Source organism: Neopsephotus bourkii, unplaced genomic scaffold (genome assembly GCF_033783945.1).
Source record: "Neopsephotus bourkii isolate Nb327-2 ecotype Australia unplaced genomic scaffold, CSIRO-AGI_Nbou_v1 NB_1557, whole genome shotgun sequence".
In the NCBI taxonomy this organism is placed as follows: Eukaryota; Metazoa; Chordata; class Aves; order Psittaciformes; family Psittacidae; genus Neopsephotus; species Neopsephotus bourkii.
In genome coordinates, this window is record NW_026902033.1 from 481,869 (window position 1) to 508,476 (window position 26,608).

At 41.2% G+C, this 26,608-nt stretch overlaps 1 protein-coding gene across 2 annotated transcripts; it reads right to left on the minus strand.

Moving 5' to 3' along the window:
* Positions 1–213: 213 nt before the first annotated feature.
* Positions 214–26,478, minus strand: BUB1B (BUB1 mitotic checkpoint serine/threonine kinase B). Of its 2 annotated transcripts, none has more exons than XM_061370994.1 (22): positions 26,301–26,478; positions 24,754–24,813; positions 24,388–24,532; positions 23,375–23,571; positions 23,104–23,282; positions 22,805–22,998; positions 20,828–20,922; positions 17,349–17,575; positions 16,406–16,512; positions 14,969–15,066; positions 14,628–14,680; positions 13,901–13,985; positions 13,141–13,243; positions 12,189–12,472; positions 11,099–11,289; positions 8,589–8,735; positions 8,312–8,424; positions 7,874–8,035; positions 7,059–7,201; positions 4,930–5,101; positions 4,676–4,782; positions 214–689 (listed from the first exon to the last, which is right to left on the minus strand). In XM_061370994.1, the coding sequence occupies exons 1-22, from the start codon at positions 26,441–26,443 to the stop codon at positions 497–499; spliced, it is 3,198 nt and encodes a 1,065-aa protein (XP_061226978.1). In that variant the 5' UTR covers positions 26,444–26,478; the 3' UTR covers positions 214–496. The 2 variants fall into 2 exon arrangements, with proteins under 2 accessions (XP_061226978.1, XP_061226977.1); XM_061370993.1 differs by having other exon boundaries at positions 8,589–8,738.
* Positions 26,479–26,608: the final 130 nt, after the last annotated feature.

The window sequence follows — 26,608 nt, forward strand, 5'->3', positions numbered from 1 at the left end:
GGAAGTCCTGTGTGGTTCGTAAAGCAGCCACCAAGTTTGTACCCAGCAGCCACAATGAATTCCCAGTCAGGCCGAAGCACTCCAGCATGGACATTAAAACTTTGAGACCAACTCACAGGAACATTTAATACAACAGAGTTACTATTATAATACAACTTTATTTATAAAACCACCAATTAAAAGACCAACTAAATGTAGGCAGAGACATTTCAGAAATTGGGGTGTGAACAGGTATTAAAACACATTCTTAAACTATACAGAAAGGGGAGGGGCCAGCTGTGACAACCAGTTTGCTCTGGCAAACTGGTCAGACATGGATCAGTTCACGTGGCAGGCTTAGGAGCTTATCTGTGCACTAATGCAACATCAACAACTTTTAGCATGTCCAATGTGAATGAAGCTTTGCAGAGCCAGCTACAATCACTGTTCATGCTTGGAAGAAAATAAATAAGAAGTTAACAACAAATTCCTCTCTAACACAAAATGGATTTGACCTCTAGGAAATCCCAGGAAGTTCTTCAAGAGTTTCTCCCAGTTCAGCTAAGGATTCACAAAGTCGTCCTTGGAAGCTGCTGTCAAACATGTCGCGTATTTCCTCTTTTAATGCCCTCAGCAGAGGCACTGTGGACTTACCATCTGCATTCACAATTCTTTCCAAAAGTGTACTCCAGAAATCACTGTCAAAAGTCCTGAAACAAACAGAGCAGTGAAAAAGGATGACACATGTCATTTATATTCAGCACTAAACACCCTGGGAGAAGGAAGGCTGAAATAATAATTTCACTCCCATGAGTATACATAAAGGAAAGCCAGGAATGTGTTGGTAAGTTTATACATGTAGGTTCCTTTCTCCAGTAGGATTCTGGAGAGTTAACGAGGTGGGCTGTGCCACAGGGGTATCAAAAGTGTTTTTGGTTGTCTCTTCTAGTGTACCTGGCCATTATCACTTCCACACTTTAAATTAAAAGGAGTCATCAAGAGCACTCTTTGAAACAAAAAAGTTGGCAGACTCCTTTCCTGAATAAGGCATAGAGGTACCTCTTATTTCCCTATTTGCAAGCTAAGTTCATAGGTCAATATTAAAGGAAAGCTGTGAGAGAAAGCAAGAAAGAAAAGGGGTTTACAGTCAGTTTTATTGCCTTTATTCCCCGCCTTCCATCTGCCAGAGCTCTCATAGAGATAACATTTCAAAGGCAATTAACAGTAATAAATCCCCTCTCCCATATACCCACACAACAGGAATAAAAAGGTTAAGTGACTCATTACAGTATGAAAAGTATCAGAAAAGTGATATCAGAGCTAACCCTTTGTTCTTCAGTCTCACACTGAAGTCCATAGACCACACTGCTGCTGACTACTGAAGCGCTTTCCTCCCTCCCTCAAGCTAGGAGTCACAGAGGCTTTTGAAGAAGTTATCTGCCTCTGCTGTGTGACTCACAGACAGAGCAGCAGCCACAGTCTCAGAAGGAATCTGGCCTCCACTATTAAACTCTTATGTTTTGAAAAATGATGAAGTCAGAGCACCTAACCAAGAAACTAAGTACACAGGACTTGAGGCCATTTTCCTCATGGACTTAAACAAGAGGCATAGCAGAGGAGGTTAAAGGTTGGTAAAGATGCTTTAGAGGTTATGAGTGACAAAAGGAGTCCTAAAAAAGCAAACACAACTTCTATATAGTACTTCACATAAGCCTCCACAGATGAAGTTTCCCAAAATACTATAGTGAAAATAAGAACACTTCTGGAGTTGAAAAACCTCCAAATGCTTTCTTTAATAATGGAAACATGTTAAAACCTCCTCCCTTGAAAAACAGGGTGTCAACATTATAGTAATACTTAAAGATGAAAAGAGAAACTTGATCATAATTCACATTCTGCCTTTCCAGGAGTACTTACTACAGTGCGTAAGTGTTTGCATTCATTCCATCAGTGGGTTCTGCTTACTGAGTGCCTCTAGAAGAACTATATTGTGCTTTGCCTTGCAATTTCCACTGTTTTGGTATTCTGTTGAACTGGTGGTAAAAGTAGTGGCTCCACCAGTCATTCTTCCATCTTTAAATGTGCTTAATGCTTGAAAATAATTAAGGCTCTTTTGTAAAGCTTTCTTAACATAAGGTGGTCGTGGTTGTTACATTTGACACCAGTCAGCAAGAAGCCTTCTTTCTACTTGTCGCTGCCTAAACTCTCATACCATCCTTTTAAGAGAGTTCTCTCCCCAATGCAACCCTCAACAAACCCAAACCAACTCCTAAAGAAACAGAAAAATACCCGCAAGCCACTTCACAAGTCACTTGGAGAGCACTTTGAGCAGAAGGGATATTAGTAACATGGGCTTTACAGAGAAAAGTAGAACTCATAAAAGCAACAGGAAAGAGTCCTGTGTGTCTGCGGCTGTTGCAAGTGTCACTCTATAGAAAACATAAAGCACAAGAGCTGACTCTTCTCACAGGGCAGTGCTTCATTGTGCAGCCCCTTTGGGGGGGTGAAGATTCCTGCAGCAGGGAACTTGCTTGTCAGAGATTGAGTTTATTGAAAGCTTCAAATTGACTGGAAGAAATGTAACTTAATAAGAGCCAGACACTGAAAGATCTGTGTGTGAAGGGAAAAAAGATTCAGTGCAGATGCCTTACTCTCATGTAAAGAAATGCCCCATTTACACTGATATAATACTTCAGTACAACGTGTAATTAAAGCAACTGTACAAGCAGGTCTTGGGCTTCTTGGCACTGAAAAAGAACTACAGAAGATGAGTATTAAGCCTATCATGCCTTCAGAAGTGAAGGAGACAACAGGATGGAAAATGGATATTCCTTGTTTGTACTCTCAATTCCAAAGCAAAGTTACACACTGATGTACTGGAGAAAGCAATGAGCCCTTAGAGCCTGGCTCCAGCCACACAGAACCCATGCCCAAGCTCTGCTTTCTTCCTTCCTTAGGCTCCCAAAGCCCTTCTCAGGTCTTACTCCCCTTCTACCCAAGTCTCCCTTCCATGCAGTGTCCCCAGTTTGGATTAGAATTCCTTTCCAACTGACCCCTTCCCAATCCTTCCAAACACAGGCTTACTATACATGCTACTCAGCTCCTCCTGCTCCAGTTATCCAGGCTACTTTTCCCATACCCACATCCTGATCAGGTCCCCAGCACCCTGTTCCTACCTTCCCAATTCAGGCCCTGTGTGGCCTGATCTGCAGCAGCTCAATGTAATCACTTGTAGAATTAAATAATATTTAAAGTAAAAGGCAACTCTTGCCAGAAACCTGCTTCTCTAACCCAACTATCATTAACATCAGATCATGTTCTGATGGAAATTAATAAACAGGAGTCTTATTTTTCAGTGCAGGTCAGATTTACATAGCTCAGAGAATGCTAGTTTATCTGTCAATAGAGAATGAAGGCCTTTCAAAGTACGTTGCAAAGTGTCACCTACTACCATGACCCATTAGTCTCCATCAGTGATTTAGTTGCCTTTTCTTTAGTATTTCTAAAACAAAGGTGGCATAAAGTACATATTTACTGCCAACCTGTAAGTCACTGATATTCATCTCTTCAGAGAACAATCCCTTCTGGTGATTTTATTCTTCACAGTTCAGTCCTGTAAGTTGATTGGAAGCAAACCCAAAAGGTACCAGGTACAGTACAGCATGTGTAGTTAGTACACAGCAGAAGCCTACTAGAGCCTTGTAACTACTGGCTGTAGTAGAAAAATATATGGCCCGAAAAGAAAAAAGCATTTTTCCCCTGTGCACAGTTTAAGAAAATGAACTGTTTCTTTAAAGGTTGAATACAACAAACTAGGAGGTGGAAGCAGTGCAGGTTGGTGGGGAACTGGACAACCCCCAACTGTAGGTTTTCTTCAAGCAATGGTTATAGAAGTACATCCACACAGTGGCTGAAGCTGATATACTATGATATGTGAATATAGCTAAATGCAGATATGCATCAAGTAGCTTCTGGAATGAAGAGAGTGTTCTGGGAAATCCTTATGAAACCTTAAGGCAGAAAATTCTCTGCAGGATGTGACTAACAAAATGAACAAGTGTTTCATCTAAGGACAAACAAAGGTGAGATGAAGGCAGAAGAGCCTTGGAGAGGAAACATGTGGCTAAGACAGAGCAGCAGAAATTAATATCTGAGGATAAAAAGCAGCTTCCAAAAAAGAAGTTTCTTGCAGATGCATCTTAAATTATACAAGTATTTAAATTATTTTCCTTCTTGTGCATGTATGCTGTTTCTGCAAGTGTTACAGGCTGAACCATAGCATCAGTCTTAGTAGCCCTTCAACAGAGCCTAGACTGAAAAAAGCAGGAACACAAAGTAATCTCCATTTCTAAAGCAACGTGCTCATGTAATTTATTCCTCCTCAGCATCCACCAAATTAGAAACTTCAAGCTTGGTCTAACAAGTGAAACCAGACTAGAGCAGTCTGGTCTGAAAGGACAAAAAAAGCAAAGTAGTATTATTTAGATTGTTAGGCCAGAGTCAGCTTAAAATTGTCTCCTCCAGAGCACTAATGCTACTATACAAGGAATATATCCAATAGCTTCAAATTTTCACTCCCCACAAAACTAATGCTTTTGGTAACAACAGCACTAAGTTCAGATTTATAAGCTTTGTAAAGGAAGTGAGAGAAGTTAGGAGTCTCTTTACCAGCAGCTTTACCTGCTAAAGGACTTACCTTGATATATTTTGGCTGATCTTCCAGGTGCAATCCTCTTGATAGACCTGCATATGATCCCCAAACAGCATCAAATGGACTATATCTGCAATGGCAACCAAGTCAACCTGCAATCACAACAAACAAGCACTTTTCTTTATTCAATATTTATTGATCAGAGCTTTCCACAGCACTTGCAAAATGTAACTTAAGAAAATAAGAAATCTTGTAAAGGAAACACAGAAACTAAGATGTCCTGCTAAATACAGACTCACCTGGTATAGAGAAGGACATTTTGCCAGAAGCTGTTGTCCATGAGGAGTTTGCAATATGGGAAAGCTGCTGGGCAAGCTTACATGAGACTGCAATCTCAGATCCAAACTGTGAGAGAAATCCACCATCTTCAGAGCTCTCATCATCTCTTCGTTAGCAAATGGATCACAGATCCTGAGCAGAGGGAGCAAATGAAGCATAAGACAACCTGACAAAGTTTATGAAATGAAATGTGAGTGTAGTGCAGGTGAGGCGTAGCCATGTCAATGCTCCCCTCTGATGGTTAGCTTAAGAACTACTACTGAAGGGACTACCCCTGGACGGGGAAGAACCAGGTGACAGCCTGAAGTTTAGAGGTCATACCAGTATCTCTGTCATGGTTTAAGTGCAGTCAGTAACTCAGATCCATGCAGCCCGCTCGCTCACTGCTCCCCTTCTTCCTCCCCTGCTCCCGGAGGGATGGGGAGGAGGATCAAAAGCATGCAACTCCCACGGGTTGAGATAAGAACAGCCCAGTAACTAAGGTATAACACAAGCCACTGCTACCACCACCAATAATAATAATGATAAGGGAAATAACAAGGGAAGATAATACAATACCATCCATTGATACCCCACCTGACCGAGCAGTGAACTAGCCCTTCTGGGCAACTCTCAGTTACATCCTGGGCATGGCGTGCTGTGGTATGGAATACCTCTTGGGTCAGTTTGGGTCAGGTGTCCTGTCTCTGCTTCCTCCCGACTTCCCTCCTCCCTGGCAGAGCATGAGGCTCACAAAGTCCTTGGTCAGACTAAACATTTGAGCAGTAACTAAAAGTATCAGTGTTATCAGCCCTGTTCCTAGGCCGAAAGTCAAAAACACAGCACTGCACCAGCTACTAAGAAGGAGAAAAATGACTGCTACTGCTGAACCCAGGACACAGAGTAAGCAATGGGGAAGCATTAAAAGGTTAAGGATGATGCTGTTTTGATATGTCAGTTATCCAAAACTTAGCTCGTACAACAGAATAGCATAACTTTAGCATCTCTCCCTCTCCCTCAAGATCTCAGAATACTTACACAAGAAAGAATTAAGCTTCATAATACTTTTATAAACCTTCCTTAGTCCCCAACTCTAAGGAGAAACAGGAAGGGCAGTGAGGAGTATCTGTATGGTACTGTATGATCTGTATGGTGACAGTGCACTGCACTTACACTGTGCCCTTGTCCCAGGATAGTTTATGCATTATCCTCCCTTTCTGCAGTTCAGTTTGGTTTGTATTCACTACAGAGAAATCCAGCAGGAAGTATCCAAAGCCCATCAGCCACTGTTAGATCAGTGACTTCCAAAAGAGGACTCTGAGGGCTGTGCAAGACAGTCCATTGGGGTGTGGGAGGAAAGTATTAGAACTTCAGTAGTACATGTGTGTAATTTATAAATTAACTATATATAGTATATATATTTCATACATATAATAAATTATATAAATAAAGTACATTATAAGTAGAATATATTTGCTATACCTGTTAGATGACTGTAATTTCAAGTTAATAGCTATTTTTCATCTATCAGTGAAGACTAAGAACAATGAATTTCTTCTAATGGAATTCTATCTGAATCATTAGGCATCAAAAGATCCTGTCTTCCCACGCTCAGTTCACAGATCACATTCCAAGGGATATGTGACTTCAATAACATACTATGGGAAATTGATTGAAGAAGAAAGCTAAATCTGTGCATCACGTTACAAGCTGGACTGTAGTGGAGGGTGAGCAATCTGCTGCAGAATGCCTGCATATTCTAGTCCCACCTACCTTTTGTCTTCTAATCTCCTGCGTTTCATCTATATAAAACCAGAATGGAAGTTATTTACCAAAATCCAGTACTAAACTTGAGAACACAGGCAATAGCCAAACCACTTTCGTAGTGTAAGTTTTCTAACATCACTGTGTACTATTTCCACAGAAATAAACAAGAAAGGTTAATTCCTAAGCAAAGTCTTCACTGTCTTCAGGACACACTGTAGCCTAAAAACCCCTGGACTGCAATACCAGTTCCCCAGCTAAAGAGGGGAAGTTACAAAAGCACAAGAGCAGTAAGTAGCCAAAGGGAGTATTATATCTCCTCTCACATTCATCCAAAGAGACAAACCTGTCTCCCAGAAAGAACACATCTGGATTCAGATCTCCATGGACAATCTCTGCGTTGTGGAGCTTCTCTACCACACCAAGAAGATTATAAACAACCAGTAGGATAACTTCCTCTGTGACGGTCTTAGAGCTACGGATAACATCCTGAAAGGAAGGAATAAACATGTATCTATTATGCCTTAGATGAAATATTTATAGCTCACTTTTTTTCCTCTTACTCATCTGTACAGAGATAACAGTCCTACCCCAAATTCAGTATAATCAGATTTTGCCTATGATCAGCCCAGCCAGAATTAGAAGCAGAATGAGCTCTTAGGAAACACTATTATTCAGAAGTAGACAAAAGATCAGGAGGAGACTGAAATCACTATTTAATTTGTATCCTACTTATATGCAACAACTCAAAATATTCTTGCTTTATTTAAAATGTAAATCCTTCAGCAAGACACTACAACCTTACAATAGCAGGCTATAGTAGGTCACTGATTAATGTCAAGTTAAACAAGTTTTAGGTGCAACCATTGTTGTGGAATAACATGTAGCTCTTGGTTCAGGTTATCACTCATGAATAGAGGACATGTGAAAAACTGGTTCAGGTTTGTCTCTGAAGCACAGGATCCATGAATGCAAAACCAGCTCCAACTAAGGCTATAATGGACACTCCTAACTTGTGTATAGGTAAAGCACAAGCCAGAGGATCTAGACTGCAGGATTAAACCCATCTTCAGCAATAAGCATAATGACAAGCAACTCACTAATGGCACCTATGCAAGAGTTCATATCATCTACACCTGCACTTCCTTTGGCTGTACTGACCCCAAGTGTGAAGCGATTGATATCCCTGTGCAAAACAGCACAGCCATCCTGGAACAGGTAACAGCAGCAATTCTCACTGAAGTTCTGGTCAAAGTCAGCATTCAAACGCTCCTGTAACTGAAGGGTGATATAAAAATCCCAAGGTATGGGCTGAGAATGCACCTAGAAGAAGGCACAGAAGAAGAACATTTATTTTTGGAATAAAGTGAGAATTGCTCATCTTCATATTCTCTTCTTTTTCCTCCTCACTTTACTAACGATGACACTTTCCACAGTCAGAATTTTTTGATCTATACAAACAATGAGAAAGAGGACTTGAAGTAACAAGTTTCATGCATGCAATTCAGAAATTAAGACAAAACCTACTATATTTTACTTCCTATTGGCTGAGGAGATTTTAACATTTCACACTCATTGTATAACACCATCATGTGTTACCTTTATTGCAAATCCCTTTGTATCCAACTGGGGAATGTTAGCTGGAATGGCAAAAAACATCTTGTTTTCTTCCTTGGTCCAATATTCCCACTTGAGGCAGTATGCGTCATTCCCTGTTATGAAAGTTTACATTCATGAGCTGTCACAGCAGACACAAGTACCCAGGATGCTCAAGTTATTCCCCATCTACACCACATAAAATGAGTGAGGGTGAAGTATATTTCAAAGCCAGCAGAACACAAACAGATCCCCTGCACTGTGGTTCTGCCATACCCACCTAGCTCAGCGTCTTTCTCAAGCTCCATGACAGGCAGAGGGCCAGCCTCCAGATGGAAGTAGGGAGAAGCAGTCAGTGATTCTGGCATAGGATCTAAAAGCTTCTTACGCTGTTCAGTGCCCCACAGGATCTGAGTTGCATCATCACCTACTAAAGACAAGTAATAGACATGAGCTGAAACCAGGTGTTGAGACTCTGTGGTGATTATATCTGTCAAGAAAAAAATAACTCGAGTATTGGAACCCTTCTATCTGCATACTGATTTACTGCATCACCTTCCAGCAAGTCAATTCATCTCTTTTCAATAGCTTCTTGTTCCGTGAAATGAACATAATGCTCATCTCTGGAATAACCTTCCAGACCATCTCCTCTAAGGTCTCAATGGTTCTACTCTGGTGTCATGCAAGATGTTATCTTTCACAAGAGAAAGCTCTGATTTCTATTAGGCAAATCTGCTCAGCCATGGCAGAATTTAAACTCATGTCCAGAGTAAGTGATCGGTTTGTGATTTTTACATGAAGGGGTTTATTAAAACTTACTGCTTTCAATACAGCAGGGAATTTACATTAGAAAAGGAAAACAAAGTAGGGCTCCAACTCTGCTGCTCACTGAAATAATAAGAATCTAATGGCTTTTACCTCCTGGAAGACAAATAATTACATGTAGATCTGGGTTTATCTTTCTGCATAAGAGCCAGAACAGAGAAAATCCTTCAGTAGATGAGTTCATCTGTACAAGGTGGTCAGAAAGGTGCTTCCCTCAAATGAGCAGGCAGAGTAAACCACAGCAGAACTAGATGGCTTCTATTGCCCTCCTCTCCCAAAGACTATGACCAGTAATGGGTGACAGCATTTCAAGCTTTCATAGTTACAAAAGTGAGAATCAGTGTCATTACCTACTCCTTTATTTATTTGAAAAGCATTGCAAGCAAGATATTGCTCAGGAAGTAATTCCATCAAAGTGTATCCAGAAAACACTGTAGGGTAAAGGCTAAATAGGTGTTCTAATAACTTATCATCCTAAACCTTTGAAATTAATGGCTTATTGTACCGGAATACATTGACAGACATCTGAAGTAATTTTCCTGCTCTATGCAGCATTAAGGAGTCCTCAGTAGAAACACTACCTCCAGGCTGAGAACTGCAGTTCAAGGGAGTTGTGCAGAAAGCAAAATAAAAAAGCAACAGAAATGATCAAACGTTTAAGAAAAGACCATTAAAACATCTGAAGAAAAGCCTTTTCCTGAAAAGAATCTGTAAAGATCCTTCATTTTGCTCTAAAGATTAGAGCATATGATAAAGAAAATGAGTGTAAGATCTATCCAAAGTAATTCTGCTGTATCAGTGACAAAACTCTTCTCCTAATCATATTTGCATGCCAGGTCTCAAGCACGCTTCATCAGATGCACAATTCTAACAAAGGTATCATAAACCAAAATCAAAGGAGTTAAAGCAGGTGAAACACCTTGAAAACCATCATTCAATGCAAACCTAATTCTACAGGCCAGATTTTGAAGGCTTTCCATGACCATTCCTTTTCTAACTGTAATATAAAGGTTTATAAGAGAGAGGAACAAATATCTTTGGCTAGAAAGAGTGAAAAAATAAAGACATTAACTATTTAAATACCAGTATTGTTTTCTTTCAATAGGAAAAAGAAACATACTGTGAAGTAGGCATGATAGTTTACAGCTAAGTTAAGAATGCAAATGTAAAGCCAAAGGTGCAACTTTCACTATAAGTTCTGTAAATTCATATTCACCTGTTTCAGTGTGGCACTTACCAGAACACACAGTGCGATTACAGAGGAAACAATCAAGACAAAACAAAGCTGTCTTAGAAGTTCGCTAATGTCCAGTCATAGAATTGTTTAGGTTCAAAAAGACCTGCAAGATCATAGTGTTCAACCATAAACCCAGCACTGCCAAGGCCACCACTAAACCATGTCTCCAAAAGCCACATCTTTTAATACCTCCCCCAGGGACGGTGACTCCACCACTGCCCTGGGTAGCCTGTTCCAAGGCTTGACAGCACTTCTGGGGAAGAAACTGTTCTTAATCTCCAGTCTAAACCTCTCCTGGTGCAGCCTGAGGCCATTTCCTCTTGTCCTATCTCTTGGTTCTTTGGGAGAAGAGACCAACCCCACCTCACCAGATCCTCCTGTCAGGCAGTTGTAGAGAGCAATAAGGTCCCCCCTGAGCCTTCTCTTCTCCAGCCCAACTTTTTTACTTCAGAATTCAACTTCACTACACTTACACCCCCCTGCTTGAACACCTTAAGGAACTTCTCCATCACCTTAATATTGACATATTTTGGGTGTAATTTTTCTATGTAAGTATTTTTGCTCACTGTACACCTCACTGCTGCTCTGACAATGGAGACACAAGCTTAGTCACAAGTCAAAGTAACAGGAAATACACAGAAAGCAGAGCAGAACATACTAAAAACAGGAAAAGCACCATAGTTCAGCAACATTTCTTCATTGCGAGTCTGACTCAGTTTTGTACTAACCACTAGTGTTTTCACTGACCCCTCCAGAGTCAGCAGCTGTTTCAGCAGGCAAGCTGTGTGCAAGTTCCAGTTTCTGAGGGACATGCAGGTATTTCATAGTAGATGTTTGGGTAACAGAGGAAAGAGATGATCCTGAGGAGACAGAACCACCTGACGAGCGAGTATCTTCCAGGCTTGCTTCCATGATTGGGCTGTAAATGAAGGCAAGTTAGTTAGATTTGCAGAAGATACAATGTCCAGACAACACCAGCCTCATGATTCTGAAAGGATACGCTGCACCCCATGACTCCTTTTTAGCACAATGTCCTTTCCTATCCAAGTGGAAAACCAATAGTTACACCAGAGCTTCCTATTAGCTGACTGTTTACACTCAGAATCTTAGTCTACAGATGAATTTTATCTTCTTTCCCATTAAATACAACTGCTACAACAAAAGAAATACTGTTTCTTACTTCACTGCCAAAACTCAGACCTACAGTGCTTTTAAAGCAGTGGAGAGCTGAGGGGGAAAATAACTCTTGCTCTTTCTTTCCAGTCATAGTCAGGAAACTTACCAAGTAAGCAAACACCTTCAGCATGGTCTATGTGTGTACATACCAAGAGCTAGCAAATCAAACTGTTCTAAATTGATAAAACCCCACCCAATGAATGCTATTTTCTTTACAGTAAGAAACAGGTTGCTTGACAGGTTTTTCCCCTTGTCTCCAGCTTTTCTCCTCTGTAGAAGTTAAGCCATAATCACCAGATGCATTTTACATACTAAAATAATGACAGCAGCACACAGGTAGAAAAGGAACTGGTGAGTCTGCTTTTAATCTCTGGTTCCAAAGACAGAATGTGTTCATTACTTTCTCTGCAATTTATTCGGTAGGAAAAGCATGAAGTGAAGTCCTGCAGCAGTAATGCTGGAAAGCCAAGTAGGCTTCTATTGCCTCCTAAATCCGCTTGAGCCAAAATGGACCCCGAGCTAGAGAAATGACTGTCCTCAGTATATCCTGATCTCTTCAGGAAATTGTTTCTTCAACCACAGAATACTAAAAACACAACCAAAGACAGGAAAAGGGGCTTAAGATACTTGGCTATTACTTACCTCAGTTTATTTACACACAGAGCTTCACTGTACACTCCCTCACACACCATTTCTGGATTTGGGGGTGTGCTCTTAGCTGCTGGACAGTTTTCCTTCAGGACACTCTGGGAGAAACCAGGATCTGGGATTCTCTGAGCTACCACCCCATGGAAGGGTGTTGAAGCCAAATGGGCAGCCGTAACAAAGTCACACGTGTCCTCAGGGCTGGCACAAATGGTTTGGTGCTTGTAGGAGCCTGTCACAATTGCATCTTCAGCCAAATGTTCAGTTCCATTCAGCTCATCCTGAAAGAAAGCAGAAAGACAGTGAAAAAGTTTTCTGTCAAATCTTCCTTCCATTTAAAAGCTAAACAATTCTCTCCCCTTTCTTCCACCCCAGCACCTTTCAACATAGATCTAGAGTCTTCAGACTCTACTTCCATCGCTCATTAAAATGGAGTCATTAAACCCTCACTGTAATTGCACATTTTTTCCCCAACTAGAAAGAGTAGCTTTGTTATCCTATAGAGCACTGCAGAGCTGTTACAAACTGCTAAAGGCTACTTAGTACTGAGCAGTGCAGAAGTCTATTTCAGTTCCATTACAAGCTCATTATTAGAATCATAGAACAAACAGAACTACAGAATCAACAAGGTTCAAAAGACCTTTAAGACCAAGACCAACCATTAAAGTATTAACTAAAATGCTGGGCATCAAAGACACACAGAACATGTAAAGCAGAACGATACGCAATTGGTGTATTGGCAACCTTAAACCCTAATAAGACCGTGAAGCTTCCAGCATAAACTGAACATCACCCAATTCAAGTATGGCCATGCCAGACAGAAGCTGCACATCCTTGCTTGTGGCACTCCACGTCTGTCCAGCCAATCTCACTCAGGTCAATAGTAGAAGATTCTACGCTGGTTTTCTCTGCGACAGGAAATCTGCTGTAGGAGAGACTGTTTCCTTACACAGGCTTCTGGCAACACATTTTCATTTGCAGGTAGAGAATCAGAAGGTTTCTGAACAGCGAGAGGACGCTGGGCACTTTTCTGTGCACAATCTGCTGAACGACTAAGATAAAGTTACAGTCCATTAAATACTTATAGGAGAAGGTTCTGATCTTCAACAGAGATCCTCAAGATTTAAGTTTACCAACAGTTTCAGTCTATCATTTTCTGCTACAGAGCTACCAGTAATGTGCAATGCGTACAGCTCTCCAGAATGAAAAATGTACATTGCAGCTTAAATAGTTTTAAGTGGGAAGAAACTGTAATGATAGGACAAGGGATAATGGGTTAAAACTTAAACAGGGCAAGTTTAGATTGGATCTAAGGAGAAAACTCTTCCCTGTGAGGGGGGTGAGGCACTGGAATGGGTTGCCCAGGGAGGTTGTGAATGCTCCATCCCTGGCAGTGTTCAAGGCCAGGTTGGACAAAGCCTTGGGTGAGATGGTTTAGCGTGACATGTCCCTGCCCATGGCAGGGGGGTTGGAACTTGATGATCTTAAGCTCCTTTCCAACCCTAACTATTCTATGATTTTATTCTATGAAACAACAGGAAAGTATTTCCTCATTATGGACTTAGCAAGCAGAGTAATGAAGTAAAGCAATAAACAAAAAAACCATCCCATACTGATATAAGAAACTGCACAGCATTTCAGCTGCCACACAAAGAGGTTTGATACTTCAGTTTCCCTCCCTTTGAAATCTGAACCTTGAATAATTCTACCTTATATTCTGATTTGCCAAAGTAGAGGATTCATCAAATATGGTGAAGGACATAGAAGGATCCTGTGGGGGAAGGAAACCAACATCTGTAAAGGAAAACCAAGAGGCTCTATTTAATCACAGAATCCTAAAATGATAGAATTAAGAAATAGTTGCTGAATTGATGTTAAAAGAGCTGGGTTTTGTCATGCCAATGAAGACCTGCTACATGACATTCTCTCTCTACTAAAAAAACACCCTTCCCTTTCATGTGGCTAGGCATACATCAAGACATCAAGAGGCTGGATAACCTCTGTCAACAGCAACAGTAGTCAATTAAGTCTAAAAGCAAAACTTCTTCAGCACACACCCTTCCCAACAGAACTGAACATGTAATTCCTGATTGTACTCCTCCACCAAATCTTCAGAGGTAAAAGGAGGACCTAAGATAATACCAAGCTTAATGTTGAACTCTTACAGATTTCAGTGATTCTGCATATATTCAAGTGTGAAGAAACCTCTCCAGTTATTAAAAAAAAGCTCTTCTGCTTCAAAGTCCTTGCAGAGTGACCTCAGATGCTCAGTTTTTTGCCAGATACGGTTAAATGCACCACTAGCCCCTTCTCATTTTCATTCTTCTAATCCACCTTGACTTTTGGGTTTCGTTTGTTCCAATCTTGCTGTTCATATGAAAGAGCAATTCCTTTAACATGGCCTTCGCCTTAATGGTAACAAAAGGAAATATTTACCCTCAGAACAAGGTGGCTTCTGGAGCTGAGCATCTTCAGGGACCTGGAATTCACTGTGAAAGAGACACAAAGTTGCTGCTTGTATTTCATACACCTTCATGAAACATAAGTAAACTTGGTAAAAAGGCAAGGCAATCTGACAATGATACTTGGGAGAAGTTAAGATCCCTCACACAAATAATAGGGAAATGCATAAAGACAGATTACTGATCCTGGTTACAGGCTGATGCTGAGGGGTATATTCCATTCTGCCTACAGGAATAGCCTGCTCGTGATCCATGTTACTCATAACTACTCATAACCACTAATTCTCACTGCTGGCAAAGAAAATCCTGTATTACCTTTGCAACTGAGGCTGTTTCTCCCCAACTTCTGTCTCGCTGGAAGTAGTAAATCCTTGCGCTTCCAAGGGAGGTGAAGGTTCAGTTGCCTCTGGTGGCTGTAGAAACAAAACTGTATTTTGGTTCCAGTGTGATAGAATCCCAAGCCATGCAACAAGGTTCCAAGAACATTGTGATAACTCTGTGTAGGTTGTTAAAGCCTTGGTGGTCTTCAGCCATTTTTATCTGTACTTACTTCACTTGCATGAAAAAAAAAAAGTCAGTTCTTCTGCTTAGTGTAGTTAAAATGCATAATTTTTCTCTTTGCCATATAAAACTTATAGCAGACTTTAGTTATACTGCAACTAAGACATATGTAAGCAGTTACATAACTTGTATTAAATTCAGGCTTTGTATTTCATTATTTAAAATGTTTTCTACCAAGACATTGTTTTGGGAGTGGGGAAGGAAGAGAGAGAGAGAGGAGGAGAACATGCTTTATTAGCCCAACTAATGAAGTTGGGAGCAAGGAAAAGCTTTAAATAATTAACTTTCACTTTTTATTTGTAAGCTGTAAGAAAACTGTTGTTGCACAAGCTGGGAGGGGTCACAGCTTGGACAGCTGAGCCCAAGTGACCAAAGGAATATTCCACACTGTACTACACCATGCTCAGCAATAAAATCCATAGGAAGGGGAGAATGTTCGGAATTATGGCATTGGGCTTCCCAAATAACCATTAACCATGATAAAGACTGCTTTTTTTTTTTCTTCCCAGACATGGCTGAACATATGGCTGCAGTGGGAAGTAGCCAATGAACTTCTTATTCTGCTTTGCTTGCATGCACAGCTTTTGGTTTATCTATTGACCTGTCCTCATCTCAATGCATGAGCTTTCTCACTTTTACCCTTCCAATTCTCTCCCCCATCCCACTGAAGGGTAGTGAGCAAGTGGCTTAATTGCCTGCTGGGGTTACCCCACACCACTTTACAACCCTTCACTTCTTGCCTTAGTTCCAGCTTTTCTCCAGTCTTCTTTTGCACTACAGATTCTCTATTAAAGGAGGCCACCCATGAAGAGAGCTTAAGAAAGCAATTTGCCCTTAAGTACTTGGCATAACTTTCCTACCAAAATTCAGAACTTTATACCTTAGCATAAGGGATCTTGTCCAGTTAAGTAACTCAACAATACTTGTGAAGTAACAGTGCAAAACTGAAAGCCCTTGATTTACATTCCTATAGTGAAAGGAAAGGGCTTGGGGACAAGGTGGGGGACATCTAAAGAATTACTTCCCTAAGCATTCATTTACTAGGTGGTGTATGTGTACAGCGCACTGAAGCATCCTTTCAAAAGTTTAACAAGTGGGAGCCAAAGAGAACTGTACCAGGTATTATTCATCCTTCTGTACTTTTACTTAAGAGTAGCTACTTGGAAAAGATCAATTAAATGAGGACAATACCTGTTCACAAGGTTGCTGCTGCTCATCACCTTCTTTCAATTTCTTCTCCAGCTCCTGAATTTTCTTTTGTATTTTATCCATCTCCTGTGTTATGGCTTGTATCTCCTCTGTGGAGGAAAAGCTTATATGGCACAGCACATTTCACATGCCATCTGTGTCTAAAGCCTAAAATACATTTAAAAGTGCTAAACCCTCCAGTTTCTTTCCCCATTTCCCATTTACATGTAAAGCTGTCAGACATGTTACACCTCAGAGTTAAATAACTGCCCCAGGAAAAAGAGAAAGAAAAGCAGCTGCAGTAATAGACAGTCTTACCATAGAAGTCAGTCAGAGAAACTCTTAAGTCTCAATTTGGAGTTTTAGAAAGCAGCATTCTTTACTGCAGCTCTGGGCACACAAATCATTTCACAAAGGTGAACACACCCATTACTTGATCACAGCAGCCACATATTGCTCATGCACATTCATCAATTTTCCATGAACTAATTATAATATTTGCATTCTAATTATGCATGCACTTTCTTGCTGAGGGAGGGTCTCTGGTGGTCACCAACAGTCTTCCTCACTGTGTTTACTGAATGACCTCAGTGCTTGTGCACGCTCGCAAGGTCCTAGTGCTAAGTTAGCAGTTGATACGTCCTTGCTTCTGTTCTGTTTCAGTCTTACTCCACGCTGGGCACCACTCTGCTATCCTGAAGACAGTGATCTTATTCACCGTCTCTTTAGTTGTTATCAGTCCCATGATGTTCCTTCCCCACCAGCCGAACGTTCCTTTCTCTCTACAGTCTGCTTATTCTACTATGTTAGTTTAAAAAGACATGCACACACGATTGTTGGTTTAAACCTAAAATTTAAGCCTACAACATCTTTATGCTGGTAGCAGTAAATACAACTTGATGATTCCACCCCAGAAAGTTTTATGTCATCCCATTCTGAAGCATACCATCGGCTTTCTTTTTTGCTTTCTTTCTGTAGATTTCAGCTCGGATCTCCTCCAAAGAAAACTCTTCAACTCCAGCATAAACTTTATCTTTACAGTACATCATCATCTCTTTCTTCTCTTGAGTATCCTGCTGATAGTTTTGTACTCGCTGCAGTGGGTCCTCCTCTTTCTCAGGTTTGCGAGCACTTAAAACCCGATTTATGCTGGGTTCAATTCTGCAGGGAGTCCTGAAAACACACAGTTATTATCACTGTAAGACAGAAAAGCAAGCATAGGAGAGAACACAGCTAATCTCAGAAGCTAATTGCAGGATAGTGGCAGTGTTCAAGGCCAGGCTGGACAGGGCTTGCAATAACCTGCTCTAGTGGAAGGTGCCCCTGCCCATGGCAGGGAGCTGGAACTGGAGGAGCTTTAAGTTCCCTTCCAACACAAACCATTACATGATTCTATGATTCTGACTTAAAAGAATGAAGATCTTGGACTAGATTAAGCCTGGCATTTTAGGTTAAAGAAAAAAAAGAAAAAAAGAAGATTTAAGATGCAATAAGGGGGGAATTTGCTCAACCAGAATGTTTTATATCCTGAGCAACAGAAATTAAGTGCCCTATTGCAAAAAACAACCACGCACTAAAAGCCCATCATTGTACAGTGGAAAGAATCATTAAGTCCTTAGCTTGAAAGTGCTTTCAAAAGTGCTACAGCCAATTTCAGGAGAGAGGAACCAGAATCTGTAATATTATACATACCAGTAATCCAGATGGCTCCACCAATTATCTGTACCTTTATAAAAGATGATCTAAACAACTGGCCTTAAAAACATGTGTTAGATGTAGTTTGGATAAATACTTAATTCAGAAGAAAACAGTGCACAGCTCCAGGACATTTGGTTTGTTTTGCATGTGAAGGGACTCGTAACCCTAAATTATTGGGGAGGTTACAAGGCTAATGGGTGGGTATATTTTAAAGCTTTTCTTGTGTGAGTAGGGGTTTATTACCAAGATCACTCCAGGGTCCTTCTACCCAAATCTGAGGACAAATGACAGCATGATTTGCATCACGTTTACAGCTTCAATTCAACACTTTCAAGACTTGATTTGGCAACTATGGGGTATCATGAGGAAATGCAATCAATCAGAAAAATAAGCTGCTTTTAAACTTCCAGCTACATGGATAAAACTACAAGGAAACTCTCTGCTCAAGTTGCTTCCAGCTAATTTAGAATGATGCTCACAGTTCCCACCCACTCCTTCCTTTTCCCTGGTATAAGGATGCTGCCTTCTGTAAGTAATAACTTTTCATCTGAGAGACCAGCATGTCAAGAGATTCAATTCTATGGCATCACTGACTTTCAGGAGTAAGAAAGTGTTATAGCTTAGACAGAAACTTCTTTTGCATATTCTTAAACTGTATTTTACCGTGTTCTTGGCCAGGGCTATTCTGCAGTCCACATGCAGCATACAAAACCCACAGGAAAAATCTATGCTGTTCGCTACCTTGCAATGTTCTTTGATTATATACAATGCAGAGCCCTAAAAGCTGGCTGTAACAGCAAACACTCTCTTCCATTTCTGTCTTAGGAAGAACCTGTGTATTCTACAGCCATCAGCAGCCACAGAAAAAGAGGAGCAGCTTTGCAAAATAATGTTTTTTTCACCTGCTCTAACACAGAGCATCTCCTGGGATTTATCTGCATTTCAGTGAGTGCTGCACTAGCAGGAAGGGAATTTCAGGCAAACCAGCAAACTTGTCCATGACCTAAGCAACACTGTTGTCATGGAAACCTGGAGAGCTTGTTTCAGACTAAAACTCTGGATAGATGTGAGTGCAAAAGTACAAGAAAACAGCAGTAAGCCTCTCTCACTTTGAGGCTGCTTTCATAGCAAACATATCTCTTAGGATAAGAGAGGTAAGTGTGTTTTCATGTAAACATACCAACTTAAGCTATTAAGATAATTAGCATATATAACTATCATACAAGCTTCCACATAATGAGCAGCAATAGTCAAACCATAGAATCATAGAATAGTTAGGGTTGGAAAGGACCTTAAGATCATCCAGTTCCAACCCCCTGCCATGGGCAGGGACACCTCACACTAAACCATGGCACCCAAGGCTCTGTCCAACCTGGCCTTGAACACTGCCAGGGATGGAGCATTCACAAGCTCCCTAGGCAACCCATTCCAGTGCCTCAGCACCCTAGCAGAAAAGAACTTCTTCCTTATATCCAGTCTAAATTTCCTGTTTCAGTTTTAACCCATTACCCCTTGTCATATCACTGCAGTCCCTAATGAATAGTCCCTCCCCAGAATCCCTATAGCCCCCCTTCAGATACTGGAAGCTGCTCCGAGGCTTCCACACAGGCTTCTCTTCTCCAGGCTGAACAGCCCCAACTTTCTTAGCCTGTATTCCTGCTCATCAATGAGCAGGAATAAAAACTTATGGTATCTGCAGCTGTTAGCAGTCTGAATTAATACTGTAGTAATTCAGAAGTCAGTGTGGAAAACCGAAGTAGTTAATAAAAGTCCTAAACCTAGTTGACACCACATCTATACTGTAATATTTTCCTAGCAAAGATATGTCAAAAAGGAGCTGAAAAAGTCACATCCCTAATTAAGCTACTTCAACAGCAACATGAAGTATATGCACCTGTGCTGGCAAAGCAGCACTTCTGCTGGCAGAGTTTATGCTGTTCATGAACATGGCTGAACCATTCCACACACCCCCTCAAAAATAAAAAATAATAGAATCACAGAGTCACAAAAGGGTTTGGCTCAGAAGGGAACTTAAATTTCACCCAGTTCCAACCCCCTGCCATAGGCAGGGACACCTTGCTCCAAGCCCCTGTGTCCAACCTGGCCTTGAGCACTGCCAGGGATGGGGCAACCACAGCTTCTCTGGGCACCTTGTGCCAGCGCCTCAGCACCCTCACAGGGAAGAGCTTCTGCCTAAGAGCTCAGCGCAGTCTCCCCTCGGGCAGGTTCAAGCCATTCCCCTTGGCCTGGCCCTACAGGCCCTTGTCCCAAGCCTCTCTCCAGGTTTCCTGCAGCCCCTTTAGGCACTGGAGCTGCTCTAAGGTCTCCCCTTCAGGAGCCTTCTCTTCTCCAGGCTGACCCAGCCCAGCTCTCTCAGCCTGGCTCCAGAGCAGAGCTGCTCCAGCCCTCGCACCACCTCCATGGCCTCCTCTGGACTCGCTCCAACAGCTCCACCAATCTCTTGTGCTTTTGCCCTAGAGCCAGACACTGGACTTCAGGAGTGGACTCCCCAAAGCGCAGCCAGGTCATCGGCAGCTTCCCATGTTCTTATGCATCCCCTACTGAAGCCTCTGTCACCTGCTAAGGCACAAAGCTTCCAGGTTGACAGATCTTTAAGTTCTTGCAGATTTAGAGGCTTAACTACTTGGCAAAATGAGTCGGAAGTTTTCAAGGCAGCTTTGATAATCTCAAACACAATCCCCACTGCAAACTGAAGCAAAGACTCACATGACTTGTAGCTGAGCTGACTCTTCCACATATGGGGTGAAACTGGGCAGTGGGTAGGACACTTCTGGACCAGAATTCACACTGCTGCGAGGACGCTGGGGAAGGAAAAGTCAGTGTTAACAGCCTAAGGATTGATCTTTAGACTCTACATTCCTGTATATTCTGAATCTCCCTTTTCTCAGGGTTTGGCTCATGGCGCAGGTTTTGCATGGCGCAGGTTTTGTTATTTAAACACATTAGACCTGATAGACCTTTTTTTTTCCAACACTAGCATCTAAAGTAGCAAGACACAGGCCTCTTGCATGTCCTTATCAGTACCTAGCTGCTGTTTCTCAGGGAATGCTGGTCAAGCTGGGAATCTTGGTTGCTCCTGTCTGTTTTCCAGGTGTAGTACTCACTTTTCAGCCAAGACTGTCCCAGTTCTGTGACACTGTTCCCTCTGCTGGCCACCAAGAACCTCCAGACTTCTCAATTTCCCTCTCAAGAGGCTTTTCCAATATCACAAAACCTCCCTATCTTCTGTGGTCCATTATTTGAGAGAAGACAGATGGAATTCAGTCTGAGAACATGCTGCTCTCACCTGACTATTCCCCTAGACTCTTAAGCAGAAGTTACATGCTAAGAATATTTCACAAACTGACTTTTCTCCACCAGTTTTCAAACTGGTCCCTTTTACTGCCAGTGCAAAGACGGCCAAGTGAAGCCTCTTCCCTCTGTGCAGCTTTCAGTATCTCAAAGCATTCAGAAAAGGTTATTCTTTGACTGTAACAGAAGCCAGAATGAGCACCACGCCTCAGTGAAGGGGCACTGAACATCCTCAGCTCTCTGCTAGTTACAAACCTATTTTACTTTTAATTAAAATCTAATTGAATTAAAGGGAGAATGGAGACAACTCTAAGGGCAGACATCAAAAGGATATGGAAGAACTGGTAGACCAGAAAGAATGTGTTAAGCAGTTCAACAAGGCAACTGATAAAAGAAATTTCACACTAATTCCTCCTCATTCTTCTCAGCTAAACTAAACCTGTGACTTTCTGAACTTTCCCATTCACTTCATCAAATTGCTTTGGATCTGGTAGTAATTATTCCTGGAGTTTCCATGAATTCCAAGCCATCTGCCTTCTTCCCTTCATCCTAGTTTTTGTTTCTAAGCTTCACTTACAACAACGTATATATTCAACAGTCTTAAAACATTTTTCATCATCTAATTAGTTTCTATTCTTCTCTAATCTACAAAGAACAGGGGAACACTGGGGATTATCTAAGAGCCTAGGAAACAAGTGCCTTTATAGGATTCATCTCCTTCAGATAACATCTTGGACCACTTCACCAGAACAGTTTAAACACCTCTAGCACAGCTGCTTCTTTTCAAGTCTCCAGCACTAGCTTAAACCACTGAAACCTGCTTTCCATCACTTTTCTGTCAGGATAAATATTCCATTGATACAGTAGTTCTCCAATTCTTTGATCTCCACTCTTCTGTTTTGCTTGCTTGCACTTCAAAGCAGACATACAGTATGCTGTACATGCCTTATTTTCATATGAAGAGGCAACAAATTCTTCCTTTGGGTTGTATTTTAGATACAAATTTAACTCTTCCGTCTTCCAGAATTAACTAATGGCTGGCTTCTCTCCCTTTCTTTCACTAATGTTTTCCCTCTTACATTTATTTCTTGTCTTCCCCTTAGACATGCAGACCAACTCCACCAATTATTACTTTGTTAGCAAGAACAATAATTTCTTGATGTAACAACCCTAGAGAGGTTTTTAAACTTACTCCAGCAAGAGCAGCTTGCTGAGCTTGAACAGGTTACACATAGCCAGAGACTCTTCAGGAAAAAGCTAGGAAGACGTGCACATACAAATAGACACAAACCCCAGGCAAAGGAGAAAGAAGATGACTTTTGTCTCAGGGACCAGAATTCATCAGCTTACACTTTCCTCTTTTTTTTGCCAGTCCATTTGGACACTCCTTACCCTGCCAGAGTTCCAAGGTCCTGCACTCAATTCATTCTCCTTGGCCCTTGGTGCTGGAGGGGCTGTCCATGGCTGTGGTGTCAGAACAGGAATCTCAGGTCCAGAAGTTGAATTTTCATCAAACACAGCAAAACCTGGATTGCTGGAAAGCTGCTGAGAAGCCGGAGTCTGGAAGCTTCTGTTTTGGTTTGTGGCTATAAGCAGAAAGATTTATGCAAATTAACTATCACACTCAAATGCAAATCCCACAAAGAGATGCAACTCTTCCAATAATATGTTGCTTCAGGAACTGAATATACCTTTAAGTGCATCTCCTACACGGCTGATGGGAGCTCTCACTTTTTTCTTCCCCCTGCCTTTTAGATCTGCCAGTGAGGTTCTCTGAGGTTCTGCAGCTCCCAGGAGACCTGTCTCTTCTTCATCAGGAGTTTCCTCAAGGCCCAGTAGTGTTTGACGAGAAACACGGGTCTGAAACTGTCTGAGAACATATTGGAGAAGTCAGCATCAGCTTCACTGCACCAGGAATTCATGGAAGCACGTAAAACTTCTTCCCTTTAGCTGCGAGCTTACCTGTGATGGGACTGGAGCCTGTCCAGAGGCTCAGCCTTGCGCTGAAGGCCTTCCTGGAGTATCAGGTCTGCTTTCTTAAAGCTTCCTCTAGCCTCCAGTACTTCTGCCCATGTGATGTAGAGTAGTGCCAGTGTTGTGCCAATTTCCTGGCTATGGAGGTAACTGTACAGATCCAAGGGCTCATTACAGTAATTTCCCTGAAACAAGTGAAGTATTTTAGTAACTGGAGGACTGCAAGGGATTCCAATTTCAATACAAATCTTACAGGAGCAGCTGTAAGGTCAGGACACGTACAGCACATATGGCTAAGGAAAAGTATTCCATAGAAGAACAGTAACGAGAAAAACCTCTGACTGTCTGTATGCCTATATCAATGTTATCACCAATCTGTTAATTTTAGCCTACATAGCTGATGTCAGTAATTTTTTTTTTATCTGATACAATTCTATGATTGAACTCCATCATGTTAGTATTCCTAATAGTTATTTCAGCTTTAGACAAAGTACAACATATTTCTTAGCAGTTTTGGAAATGGTAAATGAGCTCAGGAGTCTAAACCTGGAGAAAAGCTGCTTTAAGACAAGAACAACAACAAAAACTATAGCAAAGTCAAGACAGGGCAAGACCAGATCACACTCAGCTTGGTTTTGCTTAAATCCAGGATGTGGATACAAAACAGAAGTTAAAATACCTGGTAGGGCAGATACAGCACCTGAAATGGATCTTTAATAACTTTTATCCTTAAATAATCAAGATCTACTCATTCACACTAGTTTTCCAAAGCAAATTTTGTGGAGTTTCTAGCTGTCCAAACTGAATGGCCCTAAAAAGGACTGAATATCATATTAAAAAAGAGAACTGGAATTCAGGAGTAAACATTTAGAGATACTTCTGATATTTAGCTAGTTGTACAATATATACTTTGACTCTATTGTTACAAAAACCAGCTTAACTGTGTACAAGTGACATAATATCAAGAAAAAGCAGCACCAAAATATTAACAAAACACTTACAAACTTGAGCCACAGCTTAAGGTAACGGGGATCTTTGTAATATTGTTTCTGTTCATTTAGAGCTTTCACTGCCCTTTCCAGTAACGCAGACAGATTGCTCTCCTTTCCACCCTGGGGGAAGGTTTGCTCTGTCCACTTGATGTACCTACAGATGGGATATATAAATAGGAAGTCAGTTCTGAGTAAGACACAAGGCTTCTGTTTCTGTGCAACACATGGAGATTTAGAAAACAATTAGGCATAGTACTAAAACACGATGTAAAAAGCCTGTTATAAAATCTTATATTGAACTAGAATATTTTCCCCAACCTTGTACAAGGATATCTGACCTTTCTATTCTTCCTTCTGAAACAAAAGGGAACTCACCGGTCCCAGACATCCAGTGGATCATCTCCAGAGTAAAATCGGACTTCAGATTCAAACTCCCTAGAGAAGAAAACATGAATCCAATAAATACAGGTGTATGAATTCAGAGACTTTTAATACACTAAGCTAAAATCTTCACTCTCACTTATACCACTTTGTAGGTGTATTAAAGGCTGAGTTAGCATATATTTAGACTTGAGCTTTCACTGACACTAGAATAATTAAAAAAATAATTTAAAAAAACCACTTTTTCACCCTTCATCAAAAATGAAAGTACTGGGAAATGTATCAGTATTTAATAAAAACAGATATGCACCTTTCCAAAGGTTATTCCCAAGAATTTTTATTATCACAAAGCTTATATGGTCTCCCTTGACAGAATGTTCTGTTATGGAGCGTTAGTAGTAGACATATATTGTGAAAGTTAATTTCTGCATGAAGCATCTTTCATTTAAGCATAGAAGGAGCTTGGAACACACACACAGATGGATGGAAAAGCCTGATGATAGACAACTATAGAACTGTACCAGAGAACACAGTGAAAACACATTTAAGTGGCCAGACTGGCAGCCATCATCTTGTCTCATTCTTCAAATCCTGTGCATCATTCCATCCCTACAGTATGATGACTTCTCCTTCAGGAAGCATAAAACCACCTTGCAGTTTGAGTTAGATAAGAACACTAGTTTGTGTTTAGCATTGACTCTGAATTGATCCTGTAGAGCTCCCCAGTTCCTTCTTCCTGGAAAGCTCTGCTCAATCATCACACCTCACAAACATGAATCAAGTTGGACAAACCCTCTTGAAAACCCCTATACAATAATTCTTCCATGGCTTTCCATGAAAAGTACATCCAGAAGCAGCTGACAAGTGTTCACAAACAGTGCTGACTTTGCAGGAAATCACCCACATGGTTCAGCATGACAAGCACCAGTGCTTCCAATTCTGACAACACAGTAAAGACACAACTATGCAGACTCTTCACAAAGTCAGCTTGGCCTTCACAGGGCATGCACATTGGAGCACCAGCCAATACAACTGTAACTGAATAGCTTTAGGATGCAGATGCCCCCTGAAGTCATACAGTTGTATCCATATAATACTATGTGCAACACAGATCAGACCCAAGATGACTTTGCCATTCAGCCTTTGCAATGCAGACAACACATACAGAGATAACTGTGTTATGTCTAGATTCTCATAGTAGGAAATAATTACCTTCTAAAAATGACTCTGCTGCCATAGAATACTATAGGAAAGACAAAAAACCACTCTCCTCTTTGTAAACTTTTATTTTAACTAATGAGTACATTTAAAAGTACACAACTGAATCTCCCTAGTGTTTGCTGTTGGAATGCTGTTACAAACATACAAACAGTAGTCTATAACACCCACAAGCATTAGTCCTAAAGACCTGGAGAGTAATAGCACAGACTATCCTCAAGTTCTTTTACACTTTTCTTAATGCCTACGGTATTAGTACAGTTAAATAAGACACATAAAACAGGAGGAGGAGGCAGGAAAAGTGTCAAAAGATATCAACTCACTGTTTTTTGAGCTGAACAGCAGTGTGGATGGAGGTCTCCTGCTGAGCCAGGGCTTCCTGCAAGGTGGACATGACCCGGCCCTGCCGCAGGGGCTGCACATTCTCCTTGCTGAGCTCCCACTCATCGCTGCAGTCCTGTGACATGACGGCCTGTGTTTTAAGGACAGAAACAGCACAGAACTGAGTCATTAGTAGGGTACTAAACCGAGTTTCGGCAGAGCTGGTTTAATTAGCCGATCCACCACACTCCCTCTGTGCAGCCAGCAGCACACCGGGCAGGTCCCCAGCCTTCAGAGGCAACTGGGCACG